This window comes from Harpia harpyja, chromosome 11 (genome assembly GCF_026419915.1).
Source record: "Harpia harpyja isolate bHarHar1 chromosome 11, bHarHar1 primary haplotype, whole genome shotgun sequence".
Taxonomy (NCBI): Eukaryota; Metazoa; Chordata; class Aves; order Accipitriformes; family Accipitridae; genus Harpia; species Harpia harpyja.
The window spans coordinates 10,703,144-10,721,291 of NC_068950.1; the positions used below are offsets into that span (position 1 = coordinate 10,703,144).

General features: G+C 47.9%; 1 protein-coding gene across 1 annotated transcript; it reads left to right on the plus strand.

Moving 5' to 3' along the window:
- The first annotated feature begins 146 nt into the window (after window positions 1-146).
- On the plus strand, window positions 147-17,868 carry LOC128147622 (quinone oxidoreductase-like protein 2). The gene is given in 11 exon segments (XM_052800362.1): window positions 147-390; window positions 11,768-11,862; window positions 13,126-13,257; window positions 14,417-14,482; window positions 14,795-14,902; window positions 16,227-16,312; window positions 16,314-16,392; window positions 16,875-16,980; window positions 16,983-17,014; window positions 17,017-17,103; window positions 17,800-17,868. Coding segments are annotated over 11 exon segments (1,104 nt in total).
- Window positions 17,869-18,148: the final 280 nt, after the last annotated feature.

An 18,148-nucleotide genomic window follows, 5' to 3' on the forward strand; every position in this document is an offset into this window, starting at 1 on the left:
CTCCCCCTCAGGGGAGCGGGCAGCGCTCTCCCCCGGCCCCCGCATCGCCACCCCGCGCCCGCCTCCTGCCCAGGACCGCTTCCCCACGCGGGGCTTCTCGTCTTGGCCCCCGAGGGGATTCATCCCGGCCTCTGAGGGGGTTCAAAATGGCCCCCGAGGGGGTTTCACCTCAGGCCCGGCAGGCCGGCCCCGCCGCCGCCCCGGTGCCCACCCTCCTTGCGGGCGCTCCCCGCCGTAGGGGTTCACCTCCCCGGCTGGAGCCGGCCTGTCGGCGGGACGGGGGGGGGGGGGGGGGCGGGAAAGGCGGCCGGGAGCGGAGTTTGTGTCATGGTGGAAGCATCCCAAAAAAGCAAAAATCAGGGGATAAGGCCACTGAGGGTCTGCTGGGGGGTATGTGCCGTGCCACATGCATCTCACAGCGGGCCTTTCTCCGACCTGCCAATAACATCACAGGAATGCGAGGATGATGGGTTTAGTCTCAAAAAGCAGTATGAGATGGGGGTTGCCCGGGTTCAGACCCTTTGTCAGCATTCGCATTGCACTTCAGGGCATGCCTAATCGAGACCGTTAAATGTTTCATGCACTTACACTGTCCGTTTCTTCCAGGTACATGGGAAGGATATGCACTGGGGAGAAAGGAGGACAACTGGTTTGATTAAAATAAATTCATTTAGGAGATTTGCGGGTTGGTTTGTTCTGAATGCCTGTTTACTGACCTCCCCGAGTACACCGGGTTTTCATTGTCTGTTTTGTTTTTTGGTGAAGCTCCCAGTGCTTAAGGTTCTTGCTCTTTGAAAATCCGGTATAAAATAGCTGAATATAGTGTGCATCCCACAGTGTCTTTTAAATCACGGTCTTGTAACTTGAATTTTCAGGGAGGGTGGGCAAGGGGCTTCAGTTTGCTTTGGGTTCCATCCCTGTAATCTTCTTGGTCTGAGTTTGTGCCTGTCCGTGATCAATACAAACTGGGTAAATTCATCCAAGCGCGTAGATTCGGTGATTATCTCCATGGTGCATAGAGGATTTAGCAAATCGGCCATCTCCTCAACATTTCTCACTGAACGCTAAAGCTTAGCATGGGCTGTCCCTAAAGGCTCATCTCTGTACACAACTTCTGTATTAGTATAAAGGGACTAACATTTTTTTCTTTATTGAAACAGCTATTGCATTAGCATGGACCTATAGCAGTTATACTGCCATAAAGCTGCTTTAAACTAGATATGGCTCCCCCACTTTCTAACCGTGCTTTATGTCACCTTGTTTTATTTTGCACTACAACAGAATAAGAGGGTTCACGCAGCGAGTTACTGCAGCTCTGCTGAAGAGCAGTAACTTCCCTCTGAAGGGGCTATAACTCTCTAAGCTCTGCAGCTTGGCAGGTTGCGATCAGCTGCCCGAACCTGAAGGTTTGTCTTGGGAGTTCCCAAAAGTTCCTCTTGGGAGTTGAGGACTTGCAAAGTGGCAGCAAACGATGCCCTCCTGATCCAACTGGATTGGAGTACCCCCATACTGGTATGGTTCTTTCTGCGATGGAAGATGTATTAACTATTTCAATGGAGAAAGAAAAAGTCCTGCCAGCCCTATGATTAATTGATGAACCCTCATTTCCTGTGGGTTTCTGTCTCATGCTTGACTGAGAGCTTGACCTGAATCTTGCCCTACAATTGGGTCATTCTCTACCCAGTTGGGAGCCCTCTTTTCTGAAACAGGATGAGTTCGCGTGGCAGTTTTTCCGTTGCATGGTGGGAATATGCACCCTGCTGCGATTTCCAAGCTGAGGTTGAAAACAAAGAAACCTGCAAAATGTTTGGTTGTTTCGTGATCGGCAGCACTGGTATAGCCTGGTTTCCTACAGATTTACGCCTCAGCGTTGATCCGCTGGTATCTAGCAGAGGGTGGACACCCTCAGTGGAGAGGCTTGTAGGATCACCCCGCTTTACCTTGCTGCCAGTTTTCATTATTCCTGCAGGGATTTAATTAGCTCTTGGACCTTTATCCCTCTGTTTGTTTTGTTTGAAACAGACCAGCGAGATCAACGCTTCTTGAGGCTGTAGAAGGTGAGGCACAGGATCAGGGGAAAAGAGAGATCCTGTGAGTTTGATGGCGTCAGCCTCAATTCTCTGGGAAATGAGGATTTTTAAATTACCCTTATAACCAAGAAGAGTTAAACCAGGCTGAAATCTGGCAAGGATTCCTCCCTCCATCCCTGTGACAGGCACGGGGCGATTCTGCACAGTTCTGCACAGAAGCAGCACAGCTGGGACACCCAGTAAGCTCTCCTGGCTCCTTCCTGCCCCAAAATATGCTCTGCATCATGGTTTCCAAAGGACTGGGAGCTGAGGGCATGCAGGCTACTCCTTCCAGAGCAGGCATCTGCATAAATTGCCATAATAATACCGTAAAGCAGTAGGAAAACCTATTTTTCCCTCCTACGTTCTCTCTACCCCTGCTCATTCCCACTGCTGCTGATAATATAATGACGTACATATTCTCCAAGCTTATCATTTAGTGGCCACAATCCAATAAACTCTTAAGGTTTTCCCCTCCTACTCTCCCCACAGCCCCCTTCTTGCTATCAACCTCCCAGAGACTTTTCCGTCCCTCACACAGGCCTGGGGTCTTTACCTGCTGCAGCTGCAGGCAGCTTCCACAAGCAGCTGCAGGGGGAAAGGGGGATGAAGCTGCTTTGAGAAAGAGAAGAGGAGCTGGCGTGTTGCGAGGGAAGGATGTGGCTGCTGAGCTACTGCCAAAAGGGGAATAGTGGAGTTTTAAAAAAGCTGCTGCACAATCCTGGGACGACAATTACACAGGAGCGGTGCAAGACACAAGCAACTGGTTCCCATCAAGTGAGGACAGGTTGTATCTGCAAGTATGATGAAGCCATCCTAACAGCAAGGTCTGGAACAACTGGATAGTGAGGTTTCTGAAATTCACACAGTAGCAGAAAACAAAATCCATTCTCGTGCCTTTATTTGTGGGGTTTGGTGCAATATAAACAATAATGAAGAGCCAAGATGACTAAAATAGGAAGGCTGGTTTTGCAGGCATGACAGTAGCAAAAATAGACATATTTTATAAATAAAGATGTCCTGGAAATCAGAGACTCCTGAGTTTCATGCTCATCAGCTCAGCTGTTCTGGCTGGGGGTCTTCTCCACCAGTAGTGCACAGGGGATTTATGCAGGCGTAAATGAGCAGTAATATAAGCACATGCATGAAATTCCCTTCCTGTAAAACAGCCCCATTAGTTGATCTACTCATGGCTGTCATGTTAACCCACAGGCTCTAGTTAAATTAGGTCTGGAGGTTTACTCAGAATAGGTTAAATCAAAGTGTTTGAAGAGAGCTGCATGTGTATTTCCATTAAGCCAAAGACTGTATGTGTTGTAGAAGAAATTGAACTACATCAGTCTGACTTGAGAAAATAAAGCTTTTGAGCTGAGATTCTTCCAGGAGAACGAATTCATGTCTTCAGGAGTGAGCAAGTCTCACTTCAGTAATCTTATCTCAAAAAAAGGCGGTAACAAAATGAGAACAGACATGGAGGAGGGTGGTAAGGACAGTGGAAGTGATGGGATAGATACCATATGAGGAGGAAAAACTAGAAAAATGAAGAGACTCCAGTTTGGAAGAACAAAACCTTGGGGCAAGTGCAGAGAAATCTGAAGAGGTCAGAGAGGTCTGGTACAGACCTGGAATTATTTTTCCCTGTTCCTCACAACACGAGAGCAAAGGAGCATGGAGAGAAATGTTCAGGAGCCAGGTCTAAAGCAGACAAAAGGAAGTACTTTTTCACACAACACACAATTACATTGTGGAACTTATTGCCACAGGATGTCATGGAGGCCAAAAGTATAAATGAATTCAAAAAAAGAATTAGACAAATTCATGCAACCTCCGGCTCAGGAAGTCTCTCAACTGCTGATTACCGGGAGCTGGGAGGGTATGCCGGAGGAAGGATCACTTTATACTCTCCCTCTTCCGATATCCCTTCCTAAGCATCTGCAGCTGGCCATGGCCAGGCGCTGGTTATTGCCCAAGGTGAACATTTATTCTGAGCCAGCCTGGCAATGCTTATATCCTCCCGGTAACTCCCTATGGATGGAGCTTTAGGGACCAGAGGCCTCTCCTGGCCAGATACGGGACTGACCCCTAATTTTGTTACTTCCAGCCCGACGCGGTCCCAGCAAAGTCCATTGTGGCCACCTTTTGCTGATTTAGGCTGGTGTAATTGAGGCCAGATTGAGCTCTGAAACCTTCTGAGAGACTCTTCCGCTTTCCCTGCCCCTGGGATTAAGCGCTGAAATCTCTGTGCTAAAACCTTCTTTGAACGGGGATGGCAGATAATGCACAAACTGATTAAAAAAACCCCAGCGCTAGGGAAAGTTAAATATTAAAGAGCCAAGGCCCAGTTTTAACTGGTGCTGCCGTCCCTCCTTCATCTCATGCCAACTGCCTCCAGGACACATATGCTGACACTGAATTTCTACCTCACAAAAGCGGCTGCAGCATGGGCTTTAAACTCAGGCCGTTAATGCCGAGATAGGAAGCAGAAAAATAGCACAAAGGCAGCAAGGGGCTCCTCCAGCTTGCACCCGCTCTGGCCATGCCCAATCCATCCCTGCAGCATCGCAGGGTGGCTACCCTGGCACCCCCTGTGCCAGCAAAGCATTTTGCTCCTTCAGTGTTTCCTTTGACTTCCCAGTGTTAGTAGGTCTGAAATATTTTGCTGCCTGCTTAGCCCTGTTGTAACTAAACTATAATTTTCACTAGCGGAGAAGAGGGATTTCAGAGAAACATCTGGTCTCATTTCATCAGGATAACAGCTCTGTCTCTATTTATACACACGCCAGGATTGTTGTAGCTCTCAGCTGTTCTTCACTCGACATCTCCTTTCAAGCCGTAGTGTCCCACTCCGTTGGGGCAGGCAGCAGGTCAAGGCCAGCCTGCTGCAACGTGAAACAAAAACCGGTCCTAAAAATGGGGACTTGTGAGAACTTGTCCTCTCAACACTTGGCGCTTGCTGTCTGCTGGGCTGGTGACAATGTGCCTCGATGGACGGAGTTGCTCCTCTCCTTCCATCCTGGTGGAGAGAAAATGGGGAAAACCTGTCCAACTAGGAAAATAATAGCAATTTGCTCAGTAATCCCGGAGATTTTGCTGGTTGGGGATCAGGCCTGAAATGAGCTAACTTCATCAGTCTGAATAAGCTGACCTCAGTAGTCTGAATCTTCCTCTGAAATCCAAGTTGTGGATTTCAGAAGAAAATTCAGACCATTGAGAAGAGACCGGCTGGCCCCAGCTCTTCTCTACAAGGTGTTAACAAATTAGTGGTGACCCTGCAGAGACATGGGAGGGTCAGAGACTCCGCTTGGGAAGGCAGTATGTCCTCCTTAATTCACCACGGGGGAGAAAAACCCGCTCTGCTGCCTCCACTCCAGCACTCACGAGACATCACATCTCATTCGGCATGTTGAAAGAACCCTCAAGTCAAACAGCTGAGTACCTGGAAAATTACCAGATCGCACGTTCAGCAGCACAAGTCACTGTATAAAATGAACTCTCATCTCCTGAATGATGATGGTGTGTAGGTTGGCATTAATCATCTCGAGAAAGTCTACCCAATGCCCTGCTTTTCCCTCAAATGGGCTGTTCCTCTCCTCACAACCCGATCCACTTCTAGCCCTGCATACCCCCAAAACATAGCTATTTTAGCATCACTCCCTCTCTTCATTTCAGGAGATCTGGACTATTTATTAACACCGCTACAAAAGGAGGAGCCACTCAGAGACACAGATTTTTGTAACCCCAATGAGACCAACATTTTCAGGTGCTACTATTGATTGTACTGAGGTTGCGAACTCCCTGGAGGAGGATTGAATTTCACCCTGTGTTTGTACCGTCTGATGGGATCCTGCCCCTTCAATATACTACTTCAAAATACTATTCTCAGCAGTGACCTGAGGTTGGGTAGATCAATATTTGTTTACTCAGCTCAGGTCTAATTTTCACATGTGCTTATTAATCCAAATCCATCTGAATGCAACAGAAAGGGCCACTCCTGCATATTGCACGAACCAGGCAGAAATGTGCACCCTTCCCAAAACACCACCCTTTAGGAGCAACTCTTGAGGAAGGAAATGTGACTCAATCTTGAGAGAACATGGTCCAAATATAAACCCTGGTGATTCTGTGGACACTTTGGGGTGGAGGGGTGACCATTTGAGCCCTTGTGAGCTCTTCACTTCGACGACTCTTCTGTTTGGGAATTTTTTTTTTTTCCCTCATTTAAGTCAGTCGCTTTGCAGCACATTGAGTACCTTCACAAAATGTGTCAGAAGTGCACCAAACCATCCAATTTCTGTCTAATTGCTGAGAAATGTTCTCTCGCCCTGAGCAAAACTATGCAAAGAGGACTAAGCGAGCAGCTGGAGACAACAGCACCTTATCCTGCCAACGGGATGCTCTTACAATGAAATCTGTCTTCATCCCATTCCCTATATGAACAGCAAATGTGAAGGCATGCGCAGCACTGTTTTTTTTTTTCCCCTCCCATGGGATTCGGGGAAGAGGGAAATGAAGAAAGGCTGGTGCTGGAATATGAAGTTCTGATTTTGGATATCTTTTCTTTGGGCCCTGGGTTGTGAGGACTGGACACAAAGCTTGAGGAATGGCTAGATGTGGCCTTGCTGGGGCACTTGAAGTCTGATCAAAGGCACTCACTCACAAGCTGGTGCAGGGCCCCTGTTAAAGAAGGTGGAGGTTCCTCTCTGTCTGCTGGAGATGCTCAAAGCCTCTGCTCTGGCAACATGTTCCCTCACCTTGCAGGTCAGGAATATCCAGATGCAAAAAATCCTTCAGCTTGTCAAAAGCAGTCAGCTGGCTTTAAAGCCCAAATGACTCATGTTTTTTTATTTTTAATTTCTGTTTTTCATAGTCTGCTGCTGCCCATACTTCAAAACAAAATAACCAGCCTCCAGCAACCTTCAGAACAGATCTGTAAAACTCTCCAACTGACTCTAACAAGCGAAGGCAAGACTGTGACAAACCTGCTGGCTTTCTCTTCACAGACTGGATCATCTTCAGGGAGCGCAGAACTGGCGTTTAAAAATGTAGCCTTTGAACTGGTCCTTTTTTTGTGATAAAGCTGGTCCCCAGGACATTGGGGAGGTGACGACAGCAAAGGCTGTGATGAGTCAGTGCAGAGGAGGCTGTGGGATGGACATGGGGTCAGTGAAAGGGTACGTTTACTGGACTGTGCTCAGCCAAAAAGGTTTGGGTTTTATCTTTGGGCAAGAAATGAGGCCAACAAGGAAGGAATGATTTATTTGTCCCTATTTTTCTTGTCAGACTCCAGGTTAGATCACTTGGCTGGAACTTTGAGAAAAGAATGATCTCTAGATTTATCTACCTCTCTAGGAATACAGGCTTCTTTTTCTGGGCTGCCTGTATTATTAATTTATCCAGCTTCTTTCTGCTAATTTTCGTTCTGCATTGACCAAACAGACGGGTTCCCTTCCTTTGCTATTGCGACCAGAGACAGATGCAAATGAATAGGCACTTGTGCTCTGTTGTGTGGTTACCTAGAGAGGCGGCTGTTTGCAAACAAAGCCTGTACCAGGACACAAATAGCCACGTTTGGTGTAGCCTGGAGATACACTTCATTAAAAATACTGCCGTGGGGTCCCCCACGCTGCCCTTCAATATTTATTATTGGAGCCGAGTGCGGCGGCTGTGGCAGCATCCACCAAAGCAGAACTGATCAAGAGCACTATAAGATGCTGACATTTCAGAAGAAAGGAGGAGCAAAACATATAAGCTCTCCTCCTCTCCCCTCCCAATTCTCTAACCTATTGTTCCTTTAGATGTTTGAACAAATAAAGGAAAAAACACTGCTCTGGAGCACAAAGCAGCTGTTTCATAACAGCTCATGTACATGCAAATACAATGTCTGTCTTTCTCCCCTGTCCTGTGAGCAGACCCAGATGGTTGATACACATTACCTTGCACCACAAACAGTAGTTGCTTGTGGTTTCACAGGGGCTGGATGCCGGTTTGAGGAATTTCCTCGTGGACCACATGGAAGCAGTGACTGTAGCTGCCAGCTCTCAAAACCAAGTCCAGCCCTGTCTCCCACAGGGAGGGCACCTGCAAAGATGTTGCGATGAAGATGCATCCCTGGCTGTCACCTGTAAACCTCCTGGGAGCAGAGCCCCATAGGGTTGATGGCCATGGTGGGTCCTGGTCCAGGACTAGGCATCATGGTGACACGACTAAGATACCAGCGTAGCTGTTGTAGACTCAGTCCCTGTTAAAAATACAGAGATCATTAAAGCTACATGCCTGTGCTTGTCCTGGTTTAAGCTGCATTTAAAATAAAATGTAGGAATCCCAGAGTTAGGTTGTACAAAAGAAAACTGAGTCTGAGAACAAGAATTGCCTTGTGGTGGAAAATGGCTGCGCTGGTCACAGTAGCCCTTCAGCCCAAGGAGTGCAACCAGGATTTAGGGTTGCAGGGAGGAGATTCAGGACATTGGAGTAGTACAGAGGCAGACCAAAAACCATAAAAACAAATCAAGCACTTCAGAACACCTGAACCGAAATGAACACAAGGTTATAACCACATGACAATAATAACAGCCACAATCCGAGCAATGATGTAGCTTTGCATTTCTGAGCAGCATTCTTTCCTGAGGAGAAGGTCTAGCCTTCCTTGGTTACCATGTGAGCCTCAGGTCTCAATCCCTCTGCCTTTGTTTTGCCTCCCAGAGTCTCTGGATGGATTTGGTGCTCTCTTGCACTGTGTGTTAGTACTTGGGTATTTATTAAGAGATGGGCAGCAACATCCCTCCAGGAGTCATACCTGCTGCTCACGCTGTGCCTGCGTGGTGTTTGGGGCATTGGATGTTCTACCTCAGTCAATTAAAAGTATACCAGGATAAAAATACTGCCATTTCCTTTCTGCTTTGCCAGGAATAAAGCATGCGTTTGGAGTGCAGATGACAGCAGTGCCATCCAGGCAGGAGAGGAGAGACTCCTGAAGGTGTTGAGCAGACAGGAGCAACGCTCAGCGGCTGCAGCACGGGGAGAAGGCAAGCAGCATGGGATGGTACCACTTTTACAGTCCCCATTCTGCCCTTAATTATGAGCTTAAGTGATGGCTAATAAAGATGATCCAAAACAAATAAATTGAGCTGCTGCTCTAATTAAGCGGCTTTTGCTGCGTGCAATGAGCCAGACCCATCTGTGTCATAGTTCAGCAGAAGCCAGGAGGGTTCCACGAGGGATTCATTTGAATTGCATCTGAACTGCTTCGAGGAGGAAAATGCAGCGCTGACTATCTTGTTTCCTATGCTGCTAGCCAAGAAACACTGGTCCATTCCCCAGACAGTCATCCTGGGCAGGGGCACTGTCATTTACATACATTTCATTTGATTGCATCTGCCTTTATAGCAAGTACGTTAACGTGAGACTTTCCATGGCTTATGGGAGGGAAGCTTGAAGCTGTTGGGAAGCAGTAATTGTATTTCTGGCCAGATAATAATACAACAATAACACTTCATGTCTGTGCCCCTGGTTTTTAAACCAGCCCCATACAGCAGAGACAAGAAGTGATTACTACTGGACATACGCTTATTTGATGGATGAAATGAGCTGACAGACTCCCCTTGGCAAATTGCAGCAAAAGGCTTTTCAGATCATCCACTTCATCTCACAGGTAGGGGCTGATGCCTGGGAAGGGCAGAAGCAAAGGACAGTATATATCGAGAGCACCCATGCTGTGACTGCCCTGCAGATATACAGCTTTAATTTCAGGAGCCTGAACTCCCAAACTGCAGCTACTGCTCCTGTAAGCATCTGCTCTCCAGACATGCACTGCCCAGTCATCTCTGCAGGTACAGTCCAAAATGTTTAGGGATCCCTGTGCCTGAGTGCAAATTTTTGCCTGAGATATAGTGAGCATCTGGGAGATACGTAGGATATTTTTCCTCCCTCCTCTGTATTTTCCATGGAAGAGTGTAGTCTCAGCACCATATCTTCTATGACCACAGTCAGTATTTTAAAATCCACTTGCCCCAGAGAAAAGCCAGTACGTGATCCTTTTGCAGGACTCCAATCCAGGTTGCGTATGACATCTCATAACAACATGCCCCAGCATGTCTGAAAATGGTACCAGCAGTCAGCCTAAGCCTGCTCCCTTCTCCTTCATGTCACTATAACACACCAGGACTAGCGGTCATGACCCCAGTAAGAAAGGCACTCTCTTCCTTAGCTATTAAAATACCATTTATTGGAGATAATACTAGAAGGAAAAAGGGGATAGCATAGAAAAATCTCACATCCCTTCAGATGCAGGGCACTGTTTTGCAGCATCAGCTGGACCTCCGATCAGGGCTCAGCACCCTGCACAGATCCCATCCATTAGTCCCGTTGCTGACGCATTGGTCTTTAGAGCTCTTGCAGGATTTCATTAGAATAAACCAACTCTGTTTCTCATCCCAAGTGCCAAAGAAAAGGGTGGTCACACACAAACGTGCTGCTTCACTTGAAGATAAAGACAAGGACATGCAGGTGGTGTGATTGCTGGTGCCAAGCAGGGGCTGCCTCCAATACGATTAGCCAGCAAAGTTTACCCCATGCCAAGGGACATGCGTGGCACAACATGGGCTGGACAGCCATGTTGTATGTGCAGCACAGCACAGCCCTGTGCCTTCACAAGGTAACTGCTACATGGATCAGTAACTGCTGGACGTACCATGGTCTTCCTCTTAGGGTCATAACTGCAACAAATAGCCACACTGATTTCTCCAAACCCAACTTTCTTGTCTCATACTCCCTCCCCTACATACCTTCCCATCTCCCTTCCAGACAGAGTTATAAGATGTTTCAGCCCAAGCAGCACATTATTTTCTCTGAAAATACTTTTCTCTGAAAATCATGAGCAAACAGCAGTGCAGCTTTGGAGCAGGAGATTCCCTGAGGGGAAGGGAAGAGCTTGCGGTTAAACCATGGGATGAAGAGTCAGCAGATCAGGGTTTCTCATCCTCTGGCTCTGTGAGCTTTGACTCACCCCATGGCCCTGTGTGGTTCATGCATTTTCAGTTTCCCCATCTGGAAAACCGGTGTGATGACACACTGCAATGGCAGCATGCAGCATTTTATAGCTGCTGGGAACCACCACGTGCTCCTGCAAAGGCACACTCTCTCACTGCAAAAAATCAAGCTTTCAGGATGTAAAATGCTCCTCTGCAAGGTTTTCTGCTGGTGTGGTTCACTGGAGCTGCGAAGGTCTACTTAGATATTTAAATATTTACCCAGCATTTAAATATTTACCCAATATTGAAAGCATCAGCACTTGACACCCAGTCCCCTTGGGATGCACAGCCACATGGGCAGCTGTGCCCCAGGGAGATGTTGCTGCCCGACTGCCAGGGACTGCAGGGACCCTGCTGCCTCCCCAGCCACCCCAAGGTGGGATGGGGCACAGGGGGGCCTGGAAGGCCCTGAGGCACCCTCTCTTTTTCTCCATCCCCTCCTCTCTCCCCTTCAGCACCCACTGTCTCCCACAGGCCTGCTTGCAGCTCAGCCCCAGGACTGGGCTTCCTTTGCTTCCCCCCAAGCCCAGCACTGAAGATCTTTCCTCCCACACCACCTTGCTGGAGCATCCCTGAGATACTCCTTGGCTTTAGCTGGGAGGGCTTTATGAAACACTGCCCTGGTGAGAGGATGGTACAGGGTAATACCTCCTGCAGGCTCTTGTGTTTCAGGATGGGAATCCTGGGACAAACCTCCTGGAGAGGAGGTGCTCAGGGCTACCAAGCCAGCAAAGTCCCTGGTCGAGTCATGTTCCTCAGGGGAGCTTGTACCTGCCCTGCCTGGTCTGCTCTCATCTCCAGGATCTGTTGTTCCTCTGCTTCCCTCTTTCAGCTCCAATCATCTGCTTCAGCACCTTCTTCTCTTTGGATCTCTCCTGCTGTCCTTGTCTCCTCTGCAGGCACTATTGCCAGTGGAGGGGCCACCAGCTTCATGAAGAAAGCCCTGCTCTGCGAGTTTGACAGTATCTCTGGTCCCTCCCAACTTGCTCTGCCCTGTCCATTTGCCCTGAAACCCTCTGCAACACGAGGGGCTGCCTCTTTTTGTAGTATTTGGGCAACACCTTACAACAGCATAAGCCCTGCTTTCAAATCAGCCCCTTAAATGCTATGTTAGCAAGAACAATAGAGTCACCTCTCCTCAGCGACATCTCCCCAGGCTCTTTAAAGAGAAGAGGGTCTTTACCTCCCTTTTACAAGTGTGGATGCTGAACTTACACAAGTGACTTGGACAAGATCTTCAGGCAGAGAAGCAGCAGCAGAGCTGGAAGATCTCCTAAGTCCCATCCCAGTGAAGTTGGCTAAGAACAGGACATAAAAACAGACAAAGGTTTTGTGCAGGTTGCAAAAGGTATAGAAGACAGAAGGAAAGAGGAAGGTTAAATCCAGGATGCAAGGCGGCATGATGTTCAGTTCTCATCCCCCTCCCACATGTCATTTCCAGTATCTGCCAGCCCATCCCAATGTACACCCCTACCATGGTGGTAGAGTGTTCATTACATATTTGCCATGTCCTTGAAAGAGCAGAGCTCTCAAAAGTGTGGGTTTTTATTTTCCCCAATTATTTGCACCTGGGAAAGGAGATGACAAGCTTAAAATCCACAGGACCTCATGTACCTGCACCAAGGAAATAAAATCCACAGAATTCTCCTGTAATAATCAACATAGACTGAAAGAATAAACATCCCAACTTGAAGCATAGCACAAAACTGTCCCAGCACAGTAGGTACTCCTCAATGCACACTGTCCATTTTCCACCAGGTCCCATGTGACCACATTCCAGGGGAGAATCCACACAGCCACAGCAAAAACAGTTGCTGTCCCTGGTTTCATCTGCTTGAGGCTGTGACCCCATGACTTAGAGAGCACCAGTGTCTTCTGAGAGATGGGACAGCACAGTGGTCAGTGTGGCAACAGGAGATATCAGGATTTGGTTATTCCAACTTTGCTGTAGACTCAGGGCAGGGTCTCTAAAACTCTTCTGCTGCTGTAGGATGGGAGGGAGTTAATGTTTGTCCCCTTCTCTCTTGCAGGTCCCAGTTGGTGTCCGTTACTGCAGGTTAAATTTTGCTGGTATCTTGGCCTGCCAGGGACTGTATCTGGAAAACCATGCTCTTCCCTTCACTCCTGGTGAGAAGGTAACTGGTCTGTGCAGAAAGCGTAGTGTGACTAAAATGAACTGAAGTATTAAATTCTCCTTGGGAAATGAAGGCCGCTGCAGGTAAAGCAGAGGCTCACTTAAGGCATCATCATAACGCCAAGACGACCACCGCCTTTTAACGTCCTTTCTGAAAATACTCAATGTAAAATATTTTGCATTTCCAAGGTAGCCTGCAAAGAGCACTCATGCTAGTTTGGGGAGAGCTACAGTAAATATTAAGCTTATCTGAAAGCTAAGAAAACCAAAGCATAGACAGGTTTGGGGCAGGGCTGGGTTCTTCTGTCCAAAGCCTAGAGCTCCTCAGTGCTGTAATAATTCACACAAGCACATGAGACAGCCTAGCATTGCGGGTAGGCATACCACCCTGGCACCCTTCAGCCTGGTGTGGACACAGGGACTGTTCCCCTGCTGAAGGCACATCCTCGCCCCTCCCAAAAAACCCCTCTGGCCCTCACGGCCCTGCATCTTTCAATGCACAGGCGATGCTTGTGTGGTCCTTCTCACACTAAGCCCTTCAGGCTGAGCCATCTCCTTTGGCTTTGCCAGTCCAGGAGAGTTGCATCTTGTGCCTTGATCATAATTCTGAAGTCCAAAGGCAAGAAAATATTTCCTTTCCTCTGCAAAAACATACCAATATTCCCAATTAAAAGAAATCCCTACCTAGTTAAGCAAGAGTTTGCTGTCTGCTGAGCTGATGCTGCCATCTTCTGCCCACCTGGTGCTTTGCTGCTGAAAACTTCCCCAGACCTCGGCCCAGGCACCTGCCCATGTGCAAGGTAAAGAAGATAAGAAAAATGCAGGAATGTAAGAATTTAGGAATGGCCTCATGGTCCCTCATCGGTCACTGTGGGTAGAGATCCAGATGTGTGTCATGGAGGTTGTCCTCTTCAAGCCTTTGTGGTTGTCCATACGAGGGAGGGGTGCTGAGCTCTGCTGGACAGAAAAGGCATAGGCTCTGTGTAAGGAATCACATTCAAAAGATGAAGGGGGTAAATACATGCAGTTAGTGCAATTGCTAAGTGGACTGTTATTAGATACAGCTTGAGCTGCTCACGGTTCTTCCTGAAAACACAGGTAGGTCAAATGTTTAATTCAGAGAGAACAGCAGGACTGCATGACTTCTCTCCTGACACCCATCCAATAAGGGTTTTTTTTTTTGGCAGGGATACAGAGTAATTGGTGTGACTGGCACTAAAGCTATGGCAGCAGAGTGCATCACTGATCAGAAGGTAAGGATACAGAGCACTTGTTTTCCAAAATTGCAAAAGACTTTTGTCTCTTTGTTCTGGGCTTTAGTTCTGCCAGAACCACTGCCTCGCAACCCTCTGATTACTTTTTTCCCTTCCCTGGGCACCACTGGCAGAGTGGGATACTTGGGGGGAGTTTTTCCAAACAGCAGGCTGTTAAAAGATGTTAAAAACTGTTAAAACAAACCTTCTCACATACCAGGCCCCCATGATGCCTCACCATGGGTTCAGTTCAGCAGAGCTTCAGCCCCATCCTTCCTTGGGATTACTTGTGTTGCAGATCTTTGTACGCAGATGCTGTGGCACATCCCTGAAGGTGTTGTACGAGGACGTGGTGGCATTGCCAACCACCTACAGCACAACCTCACTGGTTCTCGACCACAGGGCATGGCTTCAGCTGGGGTAAGTGGCAGCTCAGAGGGCAGCACACGAAGCACAATCCCAAACCTGGACATCTCAGTTGTCAAAAATGTTGGTGCATCTTGTCTCTTCTATACACACCTGTATAAGCTGGGGCAGATCATTTCAGGTTTGTGCCTTGATTTTCCCTCCCTCCAAGTGGGGGGAAAGCATGCAGATCCGATGGAGGTGAGGATTGCACAGCATCCAGGTGGGATGTAGCCAGCAAGAGATGTGGTCAGCAGCCCTGACCTCTTGAATTTCAACAGTATTAAGTTGTCAGAGCCTGCAGAAAAAGCAACTCTTATAAACTACATATACACAGATACAGCGTGAACTTTAAAACTGTTCAACATGAACTTTCTACAAAGAATTTGATGTCCCTGGTAAACCCGTTCAGCACCGATAGACTTTATAAAACACAGGCCACATGCAGTGGTGAATCCGTTCCCCATTCCCCTCACTGGGAAGTGTCCTGAGCAGGCAACATTGCATAGCTGTCTCGCCAAAGGCGAGCTTGCCGTCCATGTGCATCTGTCCTGATGGGGCTCTAGGGCAGCAGCTCTGGTTTGGAGCAGCAGGGTCATACCTCTGTGCCTGGGCTAGGGAGCTGTACTGGGGGATGGCTGTAACTCACTGGATTTTCAGTAGCAGGTGAAATGCTGAGTTCTCCACTCCTCTGAAACATGGAAACGTCACTAGACAAAGCCATAGAGATTAAGCAACTTCCTGATGTTCATACAGAGAGACAATAACACAGGTGGGGACAGCCTACAGAAGTCATGTCTACACCTCAATTCATGCAATCCTCCTCCCCCCACCCCACAGCGGAGGCAATTATATGGTCTGTCTGAACAGTACAGGAGTGACATTTTCTCTACAGCCTGGAGTTAATGTACTTCTGCTTGTAAAGTCAGATGGCAAATGCTGATCCTTGCTTAGCAGATCATTTCACTTTGCAACATCAAAGCTTTGTGCTGGGCCAGAGCCAGCAGCACCTTAGGTTCAGCTGAGCCAGGCGAGGGGACAGACCTCCTTTCCAGAGGTACTCCTTGAACAGCTGTGGTACCCAGCACATCCCTGATGGTGGGGGGATTCTTGTGGCCTGGAAACATATTGTCCCTTTTGGAAATCAATGACTTTTTTCTGCTGTGCCATATACATATACACATCTTAAACATAAAGAGAAAGAGTTGGGTCACTGGCTCCAACTTTCCATTTGCTATAAATAAAATAAAAAAGAAATGTACCTCCAGCCTGAGATGCTCTGTGCTTCTCTGAGCAGAGCAGATTTCACACCAGGTGGTGCATTTTCCTTTGGTCTCAGGTGATAGTGACAACTGGAAGCAACCCCAAATACAAGCTGGCTCTGAAGAGCAGCATGAGCCACGGCATGAACTACAGCCAGAGCAGACAGAGAGGAGGTGAAGAAGCTCACAAGTAGCAGAGGGGTCAATGTGACCATCGAGGCCATCAGCAGGGACATCTTCAATGCAGCTCTGCAAAGATGCACTGAAATAAAAGCCCTGCCTTGCTCTGCCTTATAACAAACCTGTGCAAGCACAGGTGATGCTGTTGACCTGTTTAAGGGTTTTGCTGACCTTTGGGGGAAGGCTAAGCAAACCCATTGATTGGGCTGTGTTTGCAGAGATGCAGCCAAGGGGAGGCTGTTTTAGGGTCCAGATGCAGCCGACCACCTCCCAGGGTCAATGCTTGTGCCTAAGCCCCCTGTGCACACAGAGGGTTGTGGGTAGGACAGGACTTTGGCTTGTTGCCCCCCCCCCTTTTTTTTTTTAAGTTTTAAAGTACATTCTTTGAAAACCAATACTAAAGTACAACAGCCCAGCCCAGAGCTTTTCATACCTGAAAGCTCATCACCCACAGCTCTTCAGCCCTCCTGAGAACACAAGTACTGCCTCAAGACAAGGTGCGAGACCTCTGCTAGATCTATCTTCTTTCCTCCCTGTCCTTGCAGGTTGGCATGGGGAGCAGGATTGTGGGGATGGATTTTGCTGGAGGAAAAACCCCCTCAATTCCCACTAATCTGCTGCTTCTAACAAATGTGTCTGCAATGGGAGCATACCGAGTCTGTACCAGGAAGACGATTTCCCCATTTTTTTTCTTCTACTATCTCCTCCATTCCCCAGCATTGCCAGGAGGGAAATATCTATCCCCATGTTGGAGCACTCTTCAAACTGAAAGAGGTAAGCACGGAGCAGATTCCTCAGGATTATTTTTGCAAAGCTTTTTTTGTAGATAGAAACAGATTTTTACGTGCAGTTAGGCCCCTGGCACAAGAGACTCCAGAGTCCTGCTTCTCTAAGAAACAAAAATATTAAATCAAGAAATCCCATTTTCCCCTGACCCTTTTTAATCTTCTTTCATTGGGTTTGATCCAGGGAGTCGTTCACTCCTGGTTCAGTACTGCAAGGCCAGGATTGCAACGTGCTCAATGGCAAAGTCATATAAAAACCGCTCAATCACATACCAAAGAGTTTGTGTTCTTAAAGAATAACGTGCTGGGATAATATTTTAGAAGTGAATTAGTGGATCCTGATGTGCCTTCATTTGCATTTTTCCCCCTGAGCACCTCTGAAGGTGTTCAAAACACTTTTTTTTCCTCATTTGATGGTATTTTAATCCTTAAGTAATGGCTCAATTCCTCAGAAATATTTACATAGCCACCATTCAGCACATTCAGGGACGTAAGGCAGAGGAATACCCAGACCTCAGCTCAGGTCTGATCCCGAGTTATTTCAATCCCAGCAGTTGATCCCAGGGATGGAAAGCCCAGACTCAGATGCAGGCTTCTCCCATGCATCCTCATTCTGCCCCTCCCTTCCCTGCAAAGCCCTGCCCTGATGGCCATCACCTAAATACCTATGGCTTTGAGTTTGCAGGTAAATGAAGCCTCCAACCATGTGCTCCAGCACAAGGCCACAGGAAAGGTCATCATCTCCATGAAGTAAATGTGCAGTTTCCCCAGGACTCAGCCTCCCACTCTTTCCCTGCCCTGAAGAGGAGACTCCCCAAGCTCCCACCCCAACAGTGGACAAGCCAAATGAGTCAGGGACACAACTTGGTTATGGTGGCTTAAGAAGTTGCTGCATGTCAGCTGAACTGGGGTAGCTGTTGATGGCTGTGTGCTTGTAGCCTGTCCCCTTTCTGGGCTTAACCACCAGCTGGAAAGGCTCCTGCCAAGGCTGAGAGCTCTGCAGCCCAAATCAGAGGGGGAAACTTTTGCAGCCA